Source organism: Chiloscyllium plagiosum, chromosome 32, assembly GCF_004010195.1.
Source record: "Chiloscyllium plagiosum isolate BGI_BamShark_2017 chromosome 32, ASM401019v2, whole genome shotgun sequence".
In the NCBI taxonomy this organism is placed as follows: domain Eukaryota; kingdom Metazoa; phylum Chordata; class Chondrichthyes; order Orectolobiformes; family Hemiscylliidae; genus Chiloscyllium; species Chiloscyllium plagiosum.
Genome location: NC_057741.1, coordinates 32053727 through 32078262, shown reverse-complemented (window position 1 = coordinate 32078262; position 24536 = coordinate 32053727). Strand labels below are relative to the sequence as shown.

The following is a 24536-nucleotide window of genomic DNA, read 5'->3' as shown; positions in this document are numbered from 1 at the left end:
CAAGTATGGTTTAACCAAGGCTCTATAGAATCAATCAGAGAATAGTGTGGAAGCAGGCCATTAGGCCCACAGGTTCACACTGAATTGCATCTCACCCAGACCCATCCCCCTAACTAGTAATTTTCTCCATGGCTAACCCACCTAGCCAACACATCCCTGAACACTACTTAACTTGCCCATCTTTGAACTGTGGGAGGAAACGGAGCACCTGACTGAAACCCACGCAAACATGGTGAGAATGTGCAAACTCCAAACAGACAGTCGCCCGAGGGTGGAATCAAACCCAGGTCCCTGGCGCTGTGAGGCAGCAGTGCTAACCACTGAGCCACCATGCCACCCTGAGCTGCAGCATAATCTCAGGGCTCTTAAACTAAGTCCCCCTCCTAATGAAAGCTACAACACCATACACCTTGACAACCCTATCAACTTGGATGGCAACTTTGAGGGATCTATGGACATGGACATCAAGATCCCTCTCTTCCTCCACACTGCTAAGAATCCTGCCTTTAACCCTATATTCTGCATCCAAATTCCACCTTCCAAAGTGAATCACTTCCAGGTTGAAATCCATCTGCCACTTATCAGCCCAGCTCTGCATCCTGTCAATGTCCCGTTGCAACCTACAACCGCCCTTCACACTATCCAACACTCCACCAACTTTCATGTCATCGGCAAACTTACTCACCCACCCTTCCATTTCCTCATTCTGGATCAGTGGTGCTGGAAGAGCACAGCAATTCAGGCAGCATCCGAGGACAGGCCCCTTCCATTTCCTCATCCAAGTCATTTATAAAAATTGCAAAGTACAGGGGTCCCAGAACTGATCCCTGCAGAACATCACTGGTCACCAAGCTTTTGGCTGAATATTTTCCATCTACCAATACCCAGCCAATTCTGTATCCAGACAGCCAGGCTTCCCTATATCCCATGCCTCCCAACTTTCTGAACAAGCCTACCACAAGGAACCTTATCAAATGCCTTGCTAAAATCCATGTACAACCATCCGCTGCTCTACCTTTATCAATGTGTTTTGTCACTTCCTCAAAGAATTCAATAAGGTTTATGAGGTATGACCTGCCTCTCACAAAGCATTGCTATCTCTAATCAAACTATCATTTTCCAAGTAATCATAAATCTTGTCTCTCAGAATCCTCTCCAATACTATACTCACCACTGACGTGAGACTGACTGGTCTGTAATTCCCAGGATTATCCCTATTCTCTTTCTTGAACAAGGGAATAACATTTGCTAACCTCCACCATCTGGCACTACTCCAGTGGATAGTGAGGACGCAAAGATCATCGCCAAAGGTGCAGCAATCTCTTCTTTCGCTTCCTGTAGTAACCAAGGGGATATCCCATTTGGCCCAGAGTGTTTATCTATTCTTATGTTTTTTTTCACAATTTCAGAACATCCTCATTCTTAACATCAACCTGTTCGTGGGTGGCACAGTGGCTCAGTGGTTAGCACTGCTGCGTCACAGCACCAGGGTCCCAGGTTTGATGCCAGCCTCGGGCAACTGTCTGTGTGGAGTTTACACATTCTCCCCGTTCTGCATGGGTTTCCTCCGGGTACTCCGGTTTCCTCCCACAATCACCTAGATGTGCAGGTCAGGTCAATTGGCCATGCTAAATTGCCCATAGTGTTAGGTACATCAGTCAGAGGGAAATGGGTCTGGGTGGGTTACTCTTCAGAGGGTCGGTGTGGACTTGTTGGGCCGAAGGACCTGTTTCCACACTATAGGGAATCTAATCTAATCTAATCTAGCATATCAGTGTGTTTCATGCTGTCCTCAGAAATGTCAAGGTTCCTCTCAGTAGTGAATACTGAAGCAAAGTATTCATTAAGAATCTCCCTACCTCCTCTGACTCCAGGCATAAGTTCCCTCCAATATCTCTGATCAACCCTACCCTCACTCTGGCCATCCTCTTGTTCCTGGATCTTTGGTGAATTTCTGCAGTGTATCTTGTTGATAATACACACTGCTGCTACTGAGTGTCAGTGGTGGAGTTAGTGGATGTTTGTGGGCTGCTTTGTCCTGGATGGTTAGAGACAAAAAAAGACAGCAGTTGCTGGAATCCAAAGTAGACAGGCAGGAGGCTGGAAGAACACAACAAGCCAGGAAGCATCAGCGGGTGGCCCCTTTATCTGCAGCTCCCCCTACACCCACCCCAGTCCTGAAGAAGGGTTACAACTGAAACATCGAGTTCTCTGCCTCCTGATGCTGCCTGGCTTGTTGTGTTCTTCCAGCCTCCTACCTGTCTGCTTTGTCCTGGATGGTGTCAAGCTTCTTGAGTATTATTGGAGTTGCACTCATCCAGGCAACTGGGGAGTATTCCATCACCCACATGGATGTTGCCAGGGTTGGAGGATTTGAGCAATAGGGAAAGGTTGAACAAGCTGGAGCTGTTTTCCCTGGAGCGTCAGAGGCTGAGGGATGACCTTATAGAGGTTTATAAAATCAGGAGGGATATGGATAGGTAAATAGTTAAGGTCTTTTCCCTAGGGTAGGGGAGTCCAGAACTAGAGGGCATAGGTTTAGGATGAGAGGGGAAAGATATAAAAGAGACCTAAGGGGCAACTTTTTCACATTTAGGATGGTACATGTATGGAATGAGCTGCTAGATGACATGGTGGAGGTTGGTACAATTGCAACATTTAAAAGGTATCTGGATGGGTATATGAATAGGAAGGGTTTGGAGCCAGGTGCTGGCAGGTGGGACTTAGAGGGGTTTGGATATCTAGTCGGCATGGACAAGTTGGCCTGAAGGGTCTGTTTGCATGCTGTACATCTCTATGACTCTATAACTTGTACCTTGTAGATGGTGGGAAGTCAGGAGATGAGTTACTTGCTACAGTATTCCTAGCCTCTGACCTCCACTTGTAGCCATTGTGTTTATGTGGGGAGTCTGGCTGAGTTTGTGGCTAATGGTAACCCCAGGATGTTGATAGTGGGGGAATGCAGTAACATAACTGAACGACTAGTCCAAATATGAATGGCTAATCCATTTCAGCTCTGGGCAATTTTGAAGGATACAAGACGAGTCAGAAGACTGTGACTCACGGCTTCTATTGGCTGTATTTCCTCGTCTGAGAAATCAGCCACAAATTAGTTGAGCGGGGCAGAACAGGCTCGAGGGGCCGAATAGCCTACTGCTCCGATCCTGAGAGGCTGCAGGAGTATCTCTGACTGAACGCTGGCGTTGGCCAGTGAAGAGTGTCAGTCCAACCCTGGGGGTGGGGGGTGGGGGTGGAGGGGTTGACAGGGTGGGTGGTCTGAACAGTTTTCAGAGATTTTTTTGTGAACAGAGAGGCTGGCCTGATCACGTGTACCCGGAGTCAGGGCAACTTGCCAACAGAATAACTGCAGATCAGATTTCTCACTCGGGGCAGGAATCTTAACTGTGTGTGTGCGTGTGTTTGGATACAGACTCCTGCCATCAGCAGCGCATCAAGAGAAGAAAAGAGAAGGGATTTCAAGCGGCTCTTCCCCTGGGCAGTTCATCTGTCTCAAAGTGTGGCACAGGACTATCGTTGCAACTCTGAGCTGGACTGGGGGCTTCTCTTGAGTGCTGCTCCTTCCTCACCCAACCCCCGCTGAATGAGTGCTCTCCGGCTGCAGCTCAGCGAGTCATCCTTGGATACGTTTCCTGGGAAATGGGAGCAGGAGCGATCACTGTCTGCGTGAGTACAGGCGGCCCATTGTCTTCTCGACCCCTGATGCTGTGTCAGAACTGGGGGTCGGCTAATCAGTTCCCCACCCCTGTGTGCTTTAATCCCGCCGGCTGCACAATCAGCCACTCCTGGATAAATCTGTGGATCTTTATCAACTGTTGCCAGCACCTCAAAGAGTGTCTGCGGCAAGGATAGCACAGAAACCAAGTGGACTTAATAGCCTCCATGAAATAATGTATCTCTAAAGTTAAAAGAATAAGTTCTCGACCGGAAACGTTAACTCTGATTTCTCTGCACACATGTTGCCAGACCTACTGAGTTGTTCCAGCAACTTCTGTTTTGTTTGTGTTTGAGCTAAAAGAACAAGTTACGTAGTGCTTTTAGAATGCTCTAAATGAGTCCATAGAGGAGGGATTACTCTACAAAGTTTCAGACCAAGTCTCAGATATTAGGGCAAACTACCAGAAGCTTTGGAGAGGCAAATTTTGTTAAGTGTAAAATATTAAGGAGGAGAGGGAGGTCAGTGGAGGGTTTATTTTCCAGATGTGGAGGTGCCAGTGTTGGACAGGGTTGGACAAAGTTAAAAATTCCACAACACCAGGTTATAGGAGAAAGTGAGGACTGCAGATGCTGAAGATCAGAGTCAAAAAGGGTGGTGCTGGAAAAGCACAGCCGGTCAGGCAGCATCCGAGGAGCAGGAGAGTCGATGATTCAAGCATAAGCTCTTCATCATCTTCCTGATGAAGAGCTCATACCCGAAACATCGAATCTCCTGCTCCTCGGATGCTGCCTGACCAGCTGTGCTTTTCTAGCACCACACTTTTCAACACCAGGTTGTAGTCCAACAGGTTTACTTGGAAGTACTAACTTTCAGAATGTGCTCCGTCAGCAGGTAACGACCAGTTACCTGATGAAGGAGCAGTGCACTGAAAGCTAGTGCTTCCAAACAAACCTGTTGGACTATAACCTGGTGTTGTGTGATTTTTAACTTTATTTTCCAGAGTTAGGGGTCTTGGTGTCCAATGGCACTGCTGCCAGTCGTGTAGCAATCAAAATCAGGCATACTCAAAAGGAATAGAACTAAAGGAACACAGACATCTGAGGAATTTAGGGTGAAGTTAGTTTTTCAGGTAGGTAATGTGGACCTGGAAGGGTTTGAAAGCAGGAATGAGGACTTTAGAATTGAGGCGTAGCTGAGCCAGCAGCCCCTTTGGGTCTGTAGATGAAAAAACTCAGATCCTGGAATCCAAAGTAGAAAAGCTGGAGACTGAAGAGCACAGCAAGTCAGGCAGCATCAGGAGGTGGAGAAGTCAACGTTTCAGGTATAACCCTTCTTCAGGAATGTGTCCGTCAGTATGGATTGATGGGTGGATGGGACTTGCTGTAATTTATGATATGAGTTCCTGACTCAGTTCCAAGACTCAGTTCCTGACTGATTTAATCAATCCCATCAATTGAACTAAGATCATTTTCTTTCTCCCTCTAACCATCAAAGTAGATCTTCATCTGTGAGTGTCGGCACCTTATGAACTTTAGGTGAGAGTGGGGTTAGGTTTGGGAGTAATGCTGTACCATCCTGAGTAGCTCACTCCCAGTCACAGCCTAACCTGACATATGACTGGTTTGTTGACAAGGGGTCAAAGGGATAACAAACTCAACAGGAGACTGTGTTCTTAATGCAGCATCAGAGAGGATATACTTTTTTTTACAAAAAATAAATATATTTTCTCAACCTAAAGTATCTAGGCTGCTGGCTAAATTGATGTTTCCAAAAACAAAACTGAATTATTTTTATTGGGTAAGGAACACGTATTTGAGCTATAGATCAGGCAGCCAGGCCCTCATTGAATGCCAGAATAGAACTCCAGGGAATGAAAGAACACAGCCATTTTTAAAATAATGGGCAGCATTGGGCAGGCTTTACAATGATAGATATTGCCTGTTAATACCAAGCAAATGAGGTCCAGAAAGGGTCTCAGCTTAGCCCCGTTCCTGATGGCTTCTTAGTGCTGTTGATGTTTTGCTGCAAATGCAGAGAGGTTAAAACTCTGGGAATGCTCCACAGCCAAGGTGAGTTCAGTGAAAAAGTTGTAGTCTGACCACATTTCTAAGCAATTTTCTAGGCTCAATTCCCTCTGTTTCAGGAAGCTTGTGAATTTTAAAGAGTCCTGCAGTTGATCAGAGATTGGGGGAGGGAGCAGGATTTTTGAAGACTGATCTGGGAAAGGCAGCTAAGGCAGGTGTGTATCCTGTGCCAGTGAGAGGACACTACCATAACCCATGAAGGAAATGGGTCCATAGGGGAGGGGAGGACACATTCAAGTGGCACACCAAGGGAGTGCCTTCCAGAGGGACAAAAGTGCTGGGAGATGGAGGTACTGGTTGTGGTGGAGCACGTGAAGCATACCAAAAGTGTTGAATGTGCCATTTGTACGTTTGACTCCAGGCAGGCTTTGAGGCTCTCCCTGCTCACAGGCCTCACACTTCCACAATGGCAACAGTGACCGTCCATTATGAAACTGCTCAAAGGACAGAAAGGGCAACCAAGACAGAGAGAAGACGACTCCCTCAATCCCAATAGCCTGCTGCAGCTTCTTATTTCAAAATTATACGTTATTCGCAAAAATACCTTTATATATACATACATAGTCACTGAAGCAGTTTGGTTCTGTACAATATCATATGAAGAAACAAAAACATTGGAGTTTGAATTTATCCAGCCAACAAACCAACAGCATTTCTTATTTGTACAGGATTAAATTTACGTACATTTGAGGCACCAGGAGGGTATATAGACCCCCATTTAACTTTGGCAGAAAGACCTTAGACGGTGGGCTTGCCCCACTGCACCTCAGCGGCAGCTGCCCCAAGCTTTAGTGTGACCCTCAGCACATAGTCCTTGACCTTGGCATGTGCCAGTCTGCAACACTTGGTCGAGGTCAACTCCTTGTTCAGGAAGGAGAAAGTGAGGACTGCAGATGCTGGAGATTAGAGCTTAAAAATGTGTTGCTGGAAAAGCACAGCAGGTCAGGCAGCATCAATGGAACAGGAGAATCGATGTTTCGGACATAAGTCCATTTCAAGTCGAAACCAGATGCCAGGGCCTTGGCTACGAAATTGAATATTTGTTTTAAAATATCTTATTCGATCCACTGTGCACTCAGTTCTCACAGAGTTGTGGCCTGGAGTCAGTCCTTTCCCTGACTGAGGGAAAAGCATTCTGATGACAGGGTAAATGCTGAGGGAAGGTTTGCCCCTGGCTGGGGAATCTGGAATGGGATATGCTCAATGTTAATGCAGTCGCTTTTAGCAGGAGACATGCCTAGTTCAGCCAACACAGCCAGGCTTTCAGTCACTGCCTTATGATGAGAGTTTTTCTTAATATAAATTTACAAAGTGAGGGAGTCACTGGCTGGATTTATTGTTCTAAGGTCAGTAAAGAGTCAACCACATTGCTGTGGGTCTGGACTTACATGTCGGCCAGACCAGGTAAGGATAGCAGTTTCCTTCCTTAAAGGATATTAATGAACCAGATGGGTTTTTTTTGACAATTGACAATGGATTCATGGGCATCATTAAACTTTTAATTCCAGATTTTTATTGGAATCTGCCATGGCGGGATTTGAAGTTGGGTCCTCTGGTTTAACAATCAAGCAATTATATCACTGGCCATCACCTCCCAAAATAGTTTGAGTAGGTTGCGCCTAATACTGATTAAAATATAGAAGAATGAGAGGCGGCCTTATTGAAGATTCTTAGAGGGATTTAACAGTGTAAATGTCGAAAGGTTGTTTCCCCTTGTGGGAGAGCCCAGGACCAGAGGGCATCATTTCAGAACAAGGGTCGCACATTTAAGACAGAGATGAGGAGGAATTTCTTCTCTGAGAGAGTGGTGAATTCGTGGAATTCTTTACTGCAGAGTCTGGTCATTAAATATATTCAGGGCTTAAAGACACCAATTCAGGAATCAAGGGTTATTGGGAAAAGGCAGGAAAGTAGGCTTGAGGATTATTAGATCCGTGATCTCATTTAATGAACTGAATGGCCTACTTCTGAACCTGCGTCTTATGGTCTTAACCCTGTGGGAGGGTTTTGGTCTCTTGATAATGGGAGAACTTTCCTCCAATCCCACCCTGTTTGGTAACTGCCTTTGTGTGGGATTCCCAGCCTCTACCAACTGGATGTCAGTTAAACCCAATGATGATCAAACCAATTGACACACATTGTCCCTGAGACCCTACAATTTATTAGTCACTCAGGGATTCAGTGGGAAGTGTTCTGATTTCCCACACCTTTAGGAAGGTTATCCATAGTTCTGGGTTGTCCAGCAATCCCACCAACTAACCCCCCAGTCTGTCACCAATTGAGGGATGTGGGATTGGAGGGAGGCTATTGATAGACTCCTCCTTCTGAATCTACCCACACCTGTGTGTGACCTCTGTGCCCATGTTCCCATCCAGCCTTCAGATGCCTGTAGCCTGGGATCCCAAAATGATCCTGGTCTCTGGCGGGTGCATTGAGACCAGCTTTTCCCATTCCCACCAGCCTCTGATTGTGTAACAGCTCGAGAGGGGGTGGGCACTATTGGGTCCTCAATCCTGTGTTGGTCACCTAAATGCCTGAAAGGCACTTGCTTCACTTAGGCTCTTGCACCAAAATCCTAAAGGGAGAATCCTGACCAGGGCCACAGTCTCAAAGTAGAGCCTGGACTACTTAGGACAGTGATGAGGAGAAATCTTTTGCCTGAAATGGTCATGGAACTTTTGCAATGTCAAGCCCAAGGAGTTGTGGGTGCTCAGGCATTGAGAATATTCATGGACAACATCAATAGATCTTCTTTTGGAACTAAGAGAATTACAGAATATAGGGATAGTGCAGGAAGGTATGAGGTAGAAGACCAGTAGTGACATTTTTGAATGGTGATGCATTCTTGAAGGGCTGAATGGCCTAAAGCAGCTCCAATTTCTCAAGCTTATATCCCCTGTATGCCAGATGACTGGTTCTGCCCAGGGTTTTGAGTCCCATCAGCTCAGCTGCTCTTACCGAGAGATTCCAACTGTATGAAGCTTGGGGTTGGAGTGCCATTGCTACAATTGGAGACCCAGTTTCTAGGAGCGGCTGACAACAGGATGAGATCAATGCACCGCTGCCCACACATTTACTGGTGCTCACGTCTTACTGACTCTTGTCGGACACATTCCAGGAGGTTTTCATCACAGAACCTCCAATATGCAGCCCCACTAGGGTCCGCCAGCCGTGTTCCCTTTCTCATTCTCTTTTTAAAACCAGTAACACAGAATTATATGTCATGCCCCAGTGAATCTGTGGCTCGTTGCAGTGTATTGGAGGTTAATTTTCATCCCCTGGAGATGCAGAACTTCTGAAGGAGAAAATAAATCTCCATCCAGAGAGGTAGGGTTTGATCAGGGTTAATCAACAGGGCTTTGTCAGAGGCAGGTCATGCCTGGTGAAATTTGTTATGGAGGTGACTGAGTGTGGAGGTGAGGATTCCGCAATTTAAAAAATATTCATTTATGGGATGTGGGTGTTGCTGGCTGGCCCAGTATTTATTGCCTGTCCCTAATTGTCCTTGAGAAGGTGGTGATGAGCTGCCTTCTTGAACCGCTACAGCCCACCTGCTGTGTGTTGACTCACAATACCATTAAGGAGGGAATTCCAGGAATTTGACCCAGTGAAGGAACAGTGATATATTTCCAAGTCGGGATGGTGAGTGGCTTGGAGGTGATGATGTTCCCATACGTCTGCTACCCTTGTCCTTCCAGATGGAAGTGGTCGTGGGTTTGGGAGGTGCTGTCTGAGGGTCTTTGACAAACTCCTGCAGTGTATCTTGGAGATAGTTGATGCGGTTATAGGGATTGCAGTTAGGCCTTCAACATAGTCCCAAATGGGAGACTAATAAACAAAGTAAAAGTACATGGGATCCAGGATAATGTGACAAGTTGAATCCAAAATTGGTAGGAGATAGAGGGTGGTGGTAGGAGGCTGTTTGTGTGACGAGAGGCTAGTGGCATGCCACAGTTTTGGGTCTCTTATTATTTTGATATACATAAACAATGTAGATAAGAATATGGGGGGATGATAAGTAAGTTTGTGAATTGAAATTACTCTACAAAGCTGGTATTTCATCACCAGGTCACCCTTTATTTACACGTGTATAATACACTCACCCAGCTAGCTCAGAGCCGGCTCCTAAAGTGAAGAGAACCCCTGCTACTCCCCCTTCTTTTTGTCAATCACTCCTTATAATTTTATTAACCAGTACAAATTACAAACGAACAGTTAACATGAACAGTCGTATACAAGAAACAGCAATTAACAGGGGAAAGGGGTGGCAAAGCCAGACCCCAAACTCCACCGTACAACCACTTCACAAGGAAATGAGGACGAACCTCGAATCCCACACTGTATCATACAGGAAACAGTAAACACAATTACATACAGATAGAGTGATGAACCAAACAATGAAACTGTGCATATACACAGACACCCCTGGCAACCCAGCAACCGAGCCATCCTTGACAATCCTCTTTACATATGTCAGCCAGGCTTCCCTGATTGAAGCAGGTTAACAGCCCCAATCAGGGAACTCATACTCTGTGAGTTGCACCTGGCTGACCTCATTACATTAACTACAGGAATGACAGAAAGGTTGGCCAAGTGGTTGACAGTGAGGAAGAAGGTCTCAGGTTACAGAAGGATACAGACAGTTTGGTCAGATGGATAGATTAGTGACAGTTGGGAATTAACGCTGATAAATGTGAGGTGATGCATTTTAGAAGAATTAAGGAGAGTACGCAATGAATGGCTGGACACTAGGAAGCTCAAAGAAACACAGAGATCTTGGAGTGCTTGCCCACAGATTCCTGGAAGTGGCAGGGCACGTTAATAGGGTAGTTAAAAAGGCATACAAGGGCTTGCCTTTATCATTTGCAGCATACATTATAAGAGTAGAGAGGATATGTTGGACTTGGAACAGTCTTTGGTTCGGCCACAACTGGGATATTGTGTGCAATTCTGGCCTAGTGCTGGAAAGTGGGATTAGCATGGATTGAGTGAATCTTTGTCAGTACAGATGGACAGAAGGACCTCTTCTGCACTCGATGAGTCTCTGACTCCTGGACAATCTTTGGAAGTTAACAACCTTAAAGCTCATTGGGAATCATAAGTACGAACATACAAATGGTTTTGAAGGTTGAATAGGCCATTCAGCCCCTTGAGCCTGTTCTGCTATTCATTAAGATCTTGGCTGATCTGATTGTAAAGTCAAATTCATATTCTCGCCTACTCTTGATAACCCTTCAACCTCTTGTGTACAATAGTCTAACTACCTCTGCCTTAAGAATATTCAAGGGTTCCATTTCCAGCACTTTTTTAGGAAGAGAGTTCCAAAGCTTCATCACACTGTGCTTCCTGATTCGCTTTGTACATGAGTTTGGGAGGGGTAGGGGTCACTGCATGTGGACCTCAGAGGTCTGTGCATGGCAGTGACTTCCAAAACGAGGCGCAATGCTTTGGCATGCTGATGATGTCAATTGGTATGAATGGAATCTCGAAGAAACCCTGGGAACACTGCCTCAGAGTCCTTTGTGAGAAGACATTCTGGAAAACACAATTGAAAGAGCAATGGAACAGATTCCCATGAGCTTGCAAAAATACTGCTGGATATATAGTTGAAAAGGAATAGAGCACAGCGCTATGGAGATAAAGTACAGCGAGTCATTGAATAAGCTTGAGGGCAAAGTAGAAAGATTGTTGATTAACAAGGTTGATGGGTGTGGCGGGGTCACATCAGTGGGATGGGGTGGGAATGTGGGGTTAAGACCTCAGTCAGATCAGCTATGATTCAGTGAAGCAGTCTGGGTGGGCCGAATAGCCTACTCCTGCTCCTAATTCAATGTTTATCAGAGAGGGACTAATTGATTAGATTAGATTCCCTACAGTGTGAAAACAGGCCCTTCGGCCCAACCAATCCACAGCGATCCGCTGAAGAGTAATCCACCCAGACCCATTTCCCTCTGACTAATGCACCTAGCTCTATGGGCAATTTAGCATGGCCAATTCACCTAACCTGCACATCTTTGGACTGTGGGAGGAAACCCACGCAGAAATGGGGAGAATGTGCAAATTCCACATAGACAGTCGCCCAAGGCTGGAATTGAACCTGGGACCCTGGTGCTCTAAGGCAGCAGTGCTAATCACTGAGCCACCATGCCGCCTTTTAAAGAGCAGGCGCAGACATGGTGGGCTGGATGGCCTCCTCTGGTGCGGTTTCATTTTTATGATTCCATGAATTTGCACAAGTCCGCTCAACAGATTTCGTCTTAATTTTACCCTCCACACAACCTCTTCTCATTCTCACTTTGACTCAATCTACCAATATAACTGATTATTCTGATCCACGTTGTGAGTTTACCTAGCACCCCTTTAAATGTGTCTTTGTTGTTCGTCCGACTGCTCCACATGGCAGTCCACTGTATAATTTCACCTCTTCTCCAGTTTCTCATTGTAAGTTGAATATCTTATTTTCATGGACTTGTTAAAACATGGGAAACATCTCTGTGTCTGGTCTATTGAACATCTATCAGATCATCCCTCAGCCTTCTGTATCTAGGGAAAACATTCCAAGTTTGTTAAACTTTCTTGTGTTATGATCACCAAGCATTCTCCCCATGTAATCAGTGAGCTGCAGATTAACATAGTTCAGGCCACCCCCATTGTTTAATTTGTAATGACTAAAGTTAAAGTGGATGAGCTGTCAAGTTTTTTTTAAACAAATCAAAGTTTTTTTTCTGCTACTTAATACTGTGTGGGTTCCTTATGGATAAAGAGATTAGTTTTAAAAATCACAGATACTAAGATTACAACAATTGTAAAGAATACAAAAAAAACTTTTAAGAAGCAAGTCCTTCATCGGTCAGATCATTGAGTACAGGAGTTGGGACATCATTGTTACAGCTATATAAGTCATTGATAAGGCCACATTTGGAGCACAGTGTTCAATTCTGGTCACCCTGCTATAGGAAGGATGTTATTAAACTGGAAAGTGTGCAAACAACATTTACAAGGATGTTACCGAGACTAGAAGGTTTGAGTTATAAGGAGAGGCAGGATAGGCTGGTCCATATTTCCCTGGAACTTAGGAGGCTGAGGGGTAATCTTGTAGAGGTTTATAAAATAATGAGGGGCATTGATAAGGTGAATGGTCCAAGTTTTTTCCTCAGGGTAGGGAAGTCCAAAACTAGAGGGCATAGGTTTAGGGTGAGAGGTGAAACATTTAAAAGGGACCTGAGGGGCAACATTTTGACGTAGAGAGTGGTACATATATACAATGAGCTGCCAGAGGAAGTGGTAGAGGCAAATGGGACTAGTTCAGTTTAGGAGACCTGGTCAGCATGGACAAGTTGGACTGAAGGGCCTGTTTCCATGCTGTATGACTCATCTCTATCATATAACGTTGGAGCCCATTCCTTGAATGTTTTTGTTGCTGAAGTGAACATGTTAGAACTTCAACTCAGAAACTGCTGCAGAAACTCAGCAGGCTTAGCTAGCAACATCTGCCGAGAGAGAAACAGAGTTAATGTTCCAAGTTCGACGTGACTTCAGTTGCTGCAGCTTTAATAGTCGGGTAGCCATTGTTTTCTTAGAGCAGCTGCTTTTTGCAGAGCAAAGAAAAGATTCCTGGCTTCTGGTTCTGCAGGTGTACCATTTTAGCTGTCCAGTTACTTTACAGCAACTGGTTTTTATGAGATGCCTCTCTGTTTCTGATGGGAGAGAGCTGCCAGAGGAAGTGGTGGAGGCTGGTACAATTGCAACTTTTAAAAGGCATCTGAATGGGTATATTAATAGGAAGTGTTTAGAGGAATATGGGCCAAATGCTAGCAAATGGAAGTAGGTTAACTTAGGATATCAGGTTGGCATAGTTGAGTTGGACCAAAGGGTCCTTTTCCATGCTGTACATCTCTATGACTATGACTCTATGACTTTTCTTCTGGGATGGTTCAAGATGGAATCTGTCTTCTTCTAAGCAGCTTGTTTTTTAAACCATTCTTAGCTGAGAAACTAATATGGCCAGGTGATATTTGCGTAAAATAAAGTCGTGTTCCATTAAAGGCATTTTGGAAACAGCTCACCTCCCACCTGTGGTTCTTAACTTTAGTGTTGGTCAATGCTGAATTTGCATTCTCATAATGAATCTTCAGTAAACGTTGTTCACTCCCAGATGAGGGTATTTACATGTCTGGTTAGATCTCCCTGTAATCTATACACGGCTGGTAGAGGTTCAATCTAGTGGTATCAATGTTTTTAGCTTCAATTACACTCAGCTTAGCCTTTGTAACATATTCAACAATAAGATTATAATGTCATGACATTTGTCATTTTTGCACTTTCACTAATATTTCTGCATCCTTTTTTGTGATATGAGGACCAGATGGTACCCAATATTTTCCCAGATGATCCCTCCCAGTGACTTGTAGTATTTGCAACCTCAACCAGTGTCTGGTAATGAGTAAAAGTTGTTTGAGGTAGCTCACTGCCATAGTCCTCTTTTGTCTTTGCTTTGTCTTAGGTCTATCTAATGTTTAGTGGTAGAGAGATAGAGTGGTGAAAGACCACCATCTAAGTCTTTCTACAAAAGAATGAGGGTCTGCTCAGTTCGCACACTCTCCCGTTGCCTCATGTATGTACAGCAGATAATGTGCGTGAGTAAGAAATGCCTTTGGTTTTTGCAATTACAGGGAATGTCAAATTCCAATGTTTGATTTTCTTGATACTCAAAAACTGCTTTCGTACCTGTGAATGCAAATAAATTATTTTTTACAAATAAAGTATATTTTTGAAATATAGAAAAACACACTCTGCAGGTTATCATATGATGTCATATTCTCAAATAATAAGGTTTTTTGCAGGATAGCAATAAATGCACCACATTTGGGCAGACAGAATTATAAGGACCTTAGAGAGCTGATACGGACACATCTGGTCCCTTAGAAAACCACAGTGGAATTCCTTGTTTCCACCCACAGAATGTAGAGTGGGTGGAGCCAATGTTCCCCAAATGTTAACCCCTTCAGAACATGGTCTCATACAATATACTTAGGAATCTTCTCTGGCTGAGGGTGTTGATGCACAAGAACATGCAGGTCAGCAAACAAAATCTCTCAAATATACGTATATAAAGTGATAAATACCTAACAAACAACTAAAAGTGAAAAAAAAGTATAAGGGTGAAGTGTTAAAAAGGGTTAAGCAAAATAGAACGTTCCTTTAAGTGTTAAAATTGAGCTCTATTTACACATGTACGGTCTGAAAAAAACAGAAGTGAGCATGAGCAGTAGAGACATGCACCACAGGATCATTGTGTCAACTAGTATAGTGCCTATTCAAAGGTGGGGGGGGGGGGGGGGGTGATAGCCCAGTGATATTATTGTTGGACTATTAATCCAGAGCCCAAGGTAATGTTCAGGGCACCTGATTTTGAATCCTGCCATGCAGATGGAAATTTTAATTCAATAAAAATCTGATGATCACCTATGTCTGTGTTTTCCCCCATAATGCCCTGTGAAGGTTGTGAGGTACCTACCCTGTTGTTTTGTACCTCTGCAATTTATATAGAATCCCTCCAGTATGGAAAGGGGCCATTTGGCCCAACAAGTCCACACAAACCCTCTGAAAAGTATCCCACCTAAACCCATTCCCCTATCCTATTACTCTACATTTCCCCTGACTAAAGCACCTACCTATATATCCCTGAAACTTTAGGCAATTTAGCTTTGGCCAAATCACCTAACCTGTACACCTTTGGACTGTGGGAGAAAACCAGAGCAACCCCACGCAGATATGCGTAGAATGTGCAAATTCCACCAAGACAGTTGCCCGAGGGTGGAATCAAACCCGGGTCCCTAGCGCTGTGAGGCAGCAGTGCTAGCCACTAAGCTCTCGTGCCGCCCAACATAGCTTCCAACACTGATGCTAATTCCAAGGTTTTCACCCAATAACGGTGAAGAAATGCTGATATGTGTAAAATATGGGAGGGTGTAGGGTTTGAAGATGATGTGTTTCGATTCTTGACCTCCATGTATGAAACAGAGTGCTGTTGGACATCCAGTGAGGAGCTGGAGCAGGCTCAGTAATGATGTCTTATGTTGTAGAGAGGCGCAAGAGGGAATTAAGAAGAAAACAGTAAGCATTCACTTTGTTGTGGCGCAATGTGAACTGGTGACCCAGTTTCAAACCAAGCCATTGAGATGTTCTGTAGGCCATTCAGCAAGTGAATCTTTTGCCAAGAGTAACACACAGAAGATACAAATAACAGACTGCTGTGTCAACCCGCACCCTCCACCTCCCCAGTCTATTCCCCATTCTTTTAATGACCATGGTACCCCAAAAGTATGTCAGTCTTTCAATTCTGAGATTATTCTGGACATTCTTCAGCCACAGGAAGTTTTAACACATCTACACTGATTTACACGTCGAGAATTTTATATATTTCAATCTTAAATTGAATCAAAGTCCAGGGATGGCATGGTGCTCAGTGGTTAGCATTGCTGCCTCACACCACTGGGGAAAATGTGAGGATTGCAGATGTTGGAGATCAGCATCAAAGACTGTTGTAATGGAAAAGCACAGCAGGTCAGCGTCTGAGGAGCAGGAGAGTCAACATTTTGGCTATAAGTCCTTCAATCCTGATGAAGGGCTTATGCCCGAAACATCAATTCTCCTGCTCCTATCTGACCTGCTGTGCTTTTCCAGCGCCACGCTTTTGGAGTCACATTGCCAGAGACTCAGGTTCAGTTCCATCCTCGAGTGAATGCCTGAGCGGAGTTTGCATGTTCTTCCTGTGTCTGTGTGGGTTTCCTCCCACGGTCCAAAGATGTGCAAGTTAGGTGGATTGGCTATGCTAAATTGCCCATAGTGTTCAGGGATGTGCAAGCTAGGTGGGTGAGCCATGGGAAATGAAAGGTGACAGGGTAGGGGTGTGCGAATGGATGGGATGCTCTTCAGAGAGTTACTGTGGACTTATTGGGCTGAAAGGTCTGTTTCCACACTGTAGGGATTCTAGGATTCCACGGAATTCGTAACATAATGTGATACCTTTACAAGCAAGACTAAAAGATAGGAGGAGGCTATTTAGCCCCTTTCACTGTTCTGCTCCTTAACTAGAGTGTTGCTGATATGCACCTTGACCCATTTTACCACCAGCTTTTTCTCCAAATCTCTCAATGTCTGTACCTAACAAAAATGTTTCAACCTCAGCTAACTGCTGCAATTATAACCGCAACATCCCCAGACGTTGGAGAGGAGGAGAATATATTCCAGATTTTCACTCCCAGTTGTGGAGGAGAGTGTGGGCGTTTCCTGGTTTGGCAGCAGAAATTGCTGACTGAATCTCAAGTCGTTGAAACTGGCAGAGGTCGAGTCTTGCATTTTTTTTTACAAAGCGGTAACCCATCTCCCAAAAGAAAAGACGCTTTTCATTTGAACCTTTGCGTTGACAACTCTGATTGGAGGCAATCTCGGAGGCTTCAGCATAAAGCCTCCTGCCCCATATCCATCCCGCTCAGTTTAAATTCATTTTTAATCCTTCTCCAATATTTTTATCACCTGAAACCAAAAGCACACCATTGTCTAAATGCTAAAATAATTGACATCTGAAAGTGCTGGAGAAACTCAGCAGATCTGGCAGCATGTGTAGAGAGAGAAAAACAAGAGTTAACATGAGTGCTGGGGTTTCTCCAGTAATTTCTGTCATTGTCCGAATGCTTTACTAGTTACTTTTTCTTCCGGGATGCTTACATTGAGCTCTGAAGATTCCCGCCCAATCCTGGACGGTCGAGAACCTCGCTCCTGCCTCCTTGCGGTCAATTTCAGAACATTGTTTTTGGCCCTTCGGCCGTTCTTTTGCCTGTCAAATCCTTTTAAGGAGGTCGATGCACACCCTCCAGTTTAAAGCGCTGCTGCGCAGTAATGTTTCATATCCAGAGGGAGCTTTGAGCCTTCTGTGTTCTGCAAGCTGAGGCTACCTTTTCACTTCATCTTTCGAGTGTGAATCCCGCAGTGCTGCAATTTAGCTTTTAGTTTGTTCCAGCAATTCAGCCTCCTTTTAATGTTTCTCACTGCCGGAGCCAAGCAGTGGTTAAGTCAGAGGCCAGGATTGGGTTGGTGACTGTATGGGTGCCGCCTACCTGTCACAATAAAGGGGGCGTGAATGTTTACCTTGCTGTTTCCAGTAGCTACAGGAGTAACATTTCTCTCATTCATGCAATCGAGCAACCTTTTCAGGCCATTGCAATTCCCTGAGCCTTGGAGATTGTATTTTATTTCCAGTTACCTGCTAATCCCTGTAATTGTCTGGCTCTGCAGTAAAGTGCTGCCTGTCCTCCCTTGACCCTAATGGAGCTGCCTGTCGTGGCCGTTGTTGACTGTTCCCCTCTCCTCTGCTCTTTCCAGCAAAACAAGGCCGCCGTCAGGCTGAAGGAGGACGTGAAGAGGATTATGGCTCATCCCCTCGGCACACAGAAGAGGGCCTGCAGTGCCGGCAAGGTGTTTGGAGTGTCTCTCCGTGACCTCCAGCAACGAGGGCAGACGATTGATGGGGTCCCTCTGGTGGTGCAACACATGGTGGAATATCTGCAAGAGCATGGTGAGCCACATTGCTATCCATCAACCCCAACATTTTCAGTGTTACCACAGTAAAGATGCACTTAACTCAGGGTCCGGGTGTCAGGGGACATCCTGAGAGCATCAAAGCACCATAGGACTGCAAGTATATTCTCTTTCAGGACAACAGTGTGGATGCTGTAAATCAGAAACAAAAACAAAAGTTGCTGGAAAAGCTCAGCAGGGCTGGCAGCATCTCTGGAGAGAAATCGAGTTAACATTTCGAGTCAAGTGATCCTTCCTCAGGCTTTTTATTTATGTTTCTTGTTTGGTCTCTGTTTTTCTTCTGTTAGACCCCTTCCTTGCTTCATGCCTCATTATCCATTATTTATCCAGTCGAGAATTAATGAGACATTGCAGTGCTGGATTTGGGTGCTGAGTGACTCTGTAGTACATTAATTTGGCCCAACACACTTCCGCACTTTATGCAGAGAGAGTGCTCTCAGATGCACCATCCTATTGACAATAGGCCCCATCTGTCTAATCAGCCAGATGTCTCAAGAGATTAGACTCGTGGTTGTTTTTGACCAGCTCAGACTCAATGGGCTGAAGGATGATAATAAAGTTCTGTGTCTATGATTCGGAGATGTTCAGAGAAGAACAGAGAAGTTCACACAGCTCACCTTGCTCCCATCTCCCCTTTATTTGTACTCCCCTTTAATTCCCCTTTAATCTCCCATTTAATTTGTCCCGATCAACATTGATCCCAAACACAACCAAAATCAAACTGATCCATGCAAGTCTATCAGCCATTCCCATCCCTTCCCCAACCCCAAAGACGAGCATTAGACATAGAAACAAAAGTAGGCCATTCAGCCCATTGACTCTATTCTGACGTTCAATCCAAACACTAGAATATTAGCATCGATCAACTGGATGTTTATCCCATTGCTGTTTGCAAATAACTAGATGCTCCATTTGCCTACACTGATTGTACTTCCAAGAGTAAAGTCACTCAGTCTTAGAGATGTACAGGATGGAACCAGACCATTTGGTCCAACATCCATGTCGACCAGATGTCCCAACCTAATTGAATCCCATTTGCCAGTACTTGGCCCATATCCCTCTACACCCTTCCTATTCATATACTCATCCGAATACCTTTTAAATGTTGCAATTGTACCAGCCTCCACCACTTCCTCTGGCAGCTCATTCCATATACACACCACCCTCCGCATGAAAATGTTGCCCATTAGGTCCCTTTTATATCTTTCCCTCTCACCCTAAGCCTATACCCTCTAGTTCTGGACTCCCCCACCCCAGGGAAAAGACCTTGTCTAATTATCCTATCCATGCCCCTCATGATTTTATAAACCTCTATGAGGTCACCCCTCAGCCTTCGATGGTTGAGGGAAAACAGCCCCAGCCTAATCAGCCTGGGGATATTACGGAATATGGCTCAGGGATGGACAGGACTGGCAGCTTAATGTTCCAGGATACAAATGCTATAGGAAGGATAGAAAGGCAAGAGAGGAGTGGGAGTGGTATTATTGATAAGGGATAGCATTACAGCTGTACTTAGGGAGGATACACCCAGAAATGCATCTAGAGAAGTAATTTGGGTGGAATTAAGAAAGAAGAAAGGGATGATCAGTTTATTGGGATTGTGTAGTAGACCCCCCCCCAATAATCAGCTGGAAATTGAGAAACAAATTTATAAGGAGATTTCAGTTATCTTTAAGAATAATAAGGTGATTATGGTAGGGGATTTTAACTTTCCAAACATAGACTGGGACTGACATAGTGTTAAGGGTTTAGATGGAGAGGAATTTGTCAACAGTGTATAAGAACATTTTCTGAGTCAATATGTGGATGTACCTACTAGAAAAGGTGAAAAACTTGACCTATTCTTGGAAAATAAGGCAGGGCAGGTGACTGAGGTGTCAGTGGGGGAGCACTTTGGGGCCAGTGACCATAATTCTATTAGTTTTAAAATAATAATGGAAAAGGATAGACCAGATCTAACAGTTGAAGTTCTAAATTGGACAAGGGCAAATTTTGACAGTACTAGGCAAGAACTTTCAAAAGCTGATTGGGTGCAGATGTTCGCAGGAAAAGGGACTGCTGAAAAATGGGAAGCCTTCAGAAATGAGATAACAAGAATCCAGAGACAGTATATTCCTGTTAGGGTGAAAGGAAAGGCTGGTAGGTATAGGGAATGCTGGATGATGAAAGAAATGGAGGGTTTGGTTAAGAAAAGAAAGGAAGCATATGTCAGGTATAGACAGGAGAGCCCGAGTGAATCCTTAGAAGAGTATAAAGGAAGTAGGAGTATACTTAAGAGGGAAATCAAGAGGGCAAAAAGGGGACATGAGATAGCTTTGGCAAATAGGGTTAAGGAGAATCCAAAGGGTTTTTACAAAGACATTAAGGATAGAAGGATAATTAGGAAGAGAATAGGGCCCCTCAAAGATCAGCAAGGTGACCGCAGGGGATGGGGGAGATACTAAACAAGTATTTTACATCAGTATTTACTGTGGAGAAGGACATGGAAGATATAGAATGTGGAGAAATAGATAGTGACGTCTTGAAAAATGTCAATATTATAGAGGATGAATTGCTGGATGTCTTCAAATGCATAAAGATGGTTAACTCCTCAGGACCTGATCAGGTGTACCCCAGAGCTCTGTGGGAAGCTAGAGAAGTGATTGCTGTGCCTCTTACTGAGATATTTGTAACATCGATAGTCACAGGTGAGGTTCCAGAAGACTGGAGGTTGGCTAACATGGTACAATTATTTAAGAAATTTGGTAAGGACAAGACAAGAAACTATAGACCAGTGAGCCTGATATTGGTGGTGGGCAGGATTTGGAAAGGCAAGGACTGATTAGGGATCATCAACATGGCTTTGTGCGTGGGAAATCATGTCTCATGAGCTTGATTGAGTTTTTGAAAAAGTTACAAAGAGGATTAATGAGAGCAGAGCAGTGGACATGATCTATATGGACTTCAGTAAGGTGTTCAACAAGGTACCCCAAGGGAGAATGGTGAGCAAGGTTAGATCTCATGGAAAACAGGGAGAACTAGCCATTTGGAAATAGAACTAACTTGAAGGTAGAAGACAGCGGATGGTGGTAGAGGGTCGATTTTCAGACTGGAGGCCTGTGACCAGTGGAGTGCTTCAAGGATCGGTGCTGGATCCACTACTTTTTATCATTTATATAAATGATTTGGATATGAACATAGGAGGTATAGTTAGTAAGTTTGCAGATGACACCAAAATTGGAGGGGTAGTGGACAGCAAAGAAGGTTACCTCATACCACAACAGAATCTTGATCAGATGGGCCAATGGGCTGAGGAGTGGCAGATGGAGTTTAATTTAGATAAATGCGAGGTGTTGCATTTTGGGAAAGCAAATCTTAGCAGGACTTATACACTTAATGGTAAGGTCCTAGGGAGTGTTGCTGAACAAAGAGACCTTGGAGTGCAGGTTCATAGCTCCTTGAAAGTAGAGTCGCAGGTTGATAGGATAGTGAAGAAGGCATTTGGTATGCTTTCCTTTATTGGTCAGAGCATTGAGTATCGTCGTTGGGAGGTTATGTTGTGGCTGTAAAGGACGTTGGTTAGGCCACTGTTGGAATATTGTGTGCAGTTCTGGTCTCCTTCCTATTGGAAAGACGTTGTGAAATTTGAAAAGGTTCAGAAAAGATTTACAAGGATGTTGCTGGGGTTGAAGGATTTGAGCTATAGGGAGAGGCTATGAAGTTCTTTAAGACACCCTGAGACCTTGATAAGTATATGTAAAAGAACAAAAGATTGATTAGTTTTCTTCTTCTCGCTACATCCAGTCCCATTCAGTAAGGAAATCTCCACTTTTCCCAGAGGTAAGGATGGAGAGGAGTTAGCATTATATTGAGAGGAACACTTGCATTGGAAGTAGTGCCTGAAGGGTTGACTAGACCAGTCCGTTGGATAAAGTCCGTTGGATAAAGGCATGTCTTCTGAGGAAATGTTGAGCAGCTCGGGCCTAAACTCAACAAATGATAGGTGATCTAATTGAAGCATGCAAGATTCTGAGGTGGCTTAATGGAGAGGATATTTTCTGTTGTGTGGGAAATTCATAGCTAGGAATCACATTTAAAAAACTAAGGGCTTTCCCATTTAGCGGGAGCTGAGGAAGAATTGATTCTCTCAGCAGGCCGTTCACCTTTGGAATTCTCTTCCCAACAAACAGTGGAGGCTCAGTCAATGTATATATTCAAGGCTGTTGGCACCAATCTGATCCATACAAGCCTATCAGCTACAACCTCCCCAACCCTGCACCCACACACCCCACCCCCCCACCGCCCCCTGCCTCCCACCCCACGTAAGAGCATACTACATAAAACAAAAGTAGGCCATTCAGTCCATTGACTCTGTTCTGACATTCAGTGAGATTGTGACTGATCTGACAATCATCATTTCACTTTCCTATCTTTGTCAATACATACATCCTCCTGCATTTTATAAAATGGAGCTAAGAATCTTGATGGAAAGGGCCTCAATTTCCTTTCCCCCATCTGAGATGACTGGAAATCTTTCCCACTCCTACCCTTTCCTTTGCCACCAAGACATGGTTTGGGACTTCAGAGTCGAGGAACAAGAGTAGGTCATCCAGCCTCTCGACCCTGCTCTACCCTTCTAGACACTGGCTCATCCCTACCTTGACACCAGTTGTCTGCATATGCCCCATTTCACTCAATCTCATTAGGATTGAGAGATCTATTAATGTCTCTCTTAAAAACGCTCAATCTCTGAGCTTCCACTGTTCTGGAGTAGGGAATTTCAAAGATTCACAGCCTTCTGAATGAAGAAATTTCACCTTAATTAAATAGTTCACCCCTTATTCTGAGACTGTTTTCCCATTCCCCCACCCTCCATACCCCGAGTTCTAAATGCCACTCCCAAATAAGGGGAAACATCATAGAGTCATAGAGATGTACAGCATGGAAACAGATCCTTCGGTCCAAACCGTCCATGCCGACCAGATATCCCAACCCAATCTAGTCCCACCTGCCAGCACGTAGTCCGTATCCCTCCAAACCCTACCTATTCATATACCTATCCAAATGCCTCTTAAATGTTGCAATTGTACCAGCCTCCACCACTTCCTCTGGCAGCTCATTCCATACACGTACCACCCTCTGTGTGAAAAAGTTGCCCCGTAGGTCTCTTTTATATCTTTCCCCTCTCACCCTAAACCTATGCCCCTGAGCTCTGGAGTCCCCGACCCCAGGGAAAAGACTTTGCCTATTTACCCTATCCATGACCCTCATAATTTTGTAAAGGTCACCCCTCAGCCTCCAACGCTCCAGGGAAAACAGCCCCAGCCTGTTCAGCCTCTCCCTAATAGCTCAAACCCTCCAACCCTGGCAACATCCTTGTAAATCTTTTCTGAACCCTTTCAAGTTTCACAATATCTTTCCGATAGGAAGGAGACCAGAATTGCACGCAATATTCCAACAGTGGCCAAACCAGTGTCATGTACCTTTCCAAATACATGTACATCCTGTCCCTCAGGATTCCCTCCAACAACTTGCCCACCACCAAAGTCAGGCTCACTGGTCAATATATCCCTGGCTTGTCCTTACCACCCTTCTTAAACAGTGGCACCACGTTAACCAACCTCCAATCTTCTGGCACCTCACCTGTGACTATCGATGATACAAATATCTCAGTAAGAGGCCCAACCATCACTTCCCTAGCTTCCCACAGAGTTCTAGGGTACATCTGATCAGGCCCTGGGGATTTATCCACTTTTATGTGTTTCAATATCTCAGTAAGAGGCCCAACCATCACTTCCCTAGCTTCCCACAGAGTTCTAGGGTACATCTGATCAGGCCCTGGGGATTTATCCACTTTTATGTGTTTCAAGACATCCAACACTTCCTCCTCTGTAATATGGACATTTTGCAAGATGTCATCATCTATTTCCCTTCAGTCTATATCTTCCATATCCTTTTTCGCAGTAAATACTGATGCAAAATACTCATTTAGTATCTCCCCCATTTTCTGTGGCTCCACACAAAGGCAACCTTGTTGATTTTTGAGGGGCCCTATTCTCTCCTTAGTTACTCTTTTGTCCTTAATGTATTTGTAAAAACTCTTTGGATTCTCCGTAATTCTATTTGCCAAAGCTATCTCATGTCCCCTTTTTGCCCTACTGATTTCCCTCTTAAGTATACTCCTACTTCATTTATAC

At 44.5% G+C, this 24536-nt stretch overlaps 1 protein-coding gene across 3 annotated transcripts in view; it reads left to right on the top strand.

Annotated features, from left to right (window-relative positions):
* The first annotated feature begins 3642 nt into the window (after window positions 1-3642).
* LOC122539484 (protein FAM13A-like) overlaps window positions 3643-24536 on the top strand; it is a 220360-nt gene continuing 199466 nt past the window's right edge. For 2 of the 3 annotated variants that reach the window (XM_043674377.1, XM_043674375.1), the window contains exon 1: window positions 18073-18337. In XM_043674377.1, coding sequence (XP_043530312.1) covers window positions 18088-18337 — 250 coding nt within the window. In that variant the 5' untranslated portion in view covers window positions 18073-18087. Of the gene's footprint in view, window positions 3685-18072; window positions 18338-24536 lie in introns of those variants that run through there. The other variant, XM_043674376.1, reaches the window with a different exon arrangement.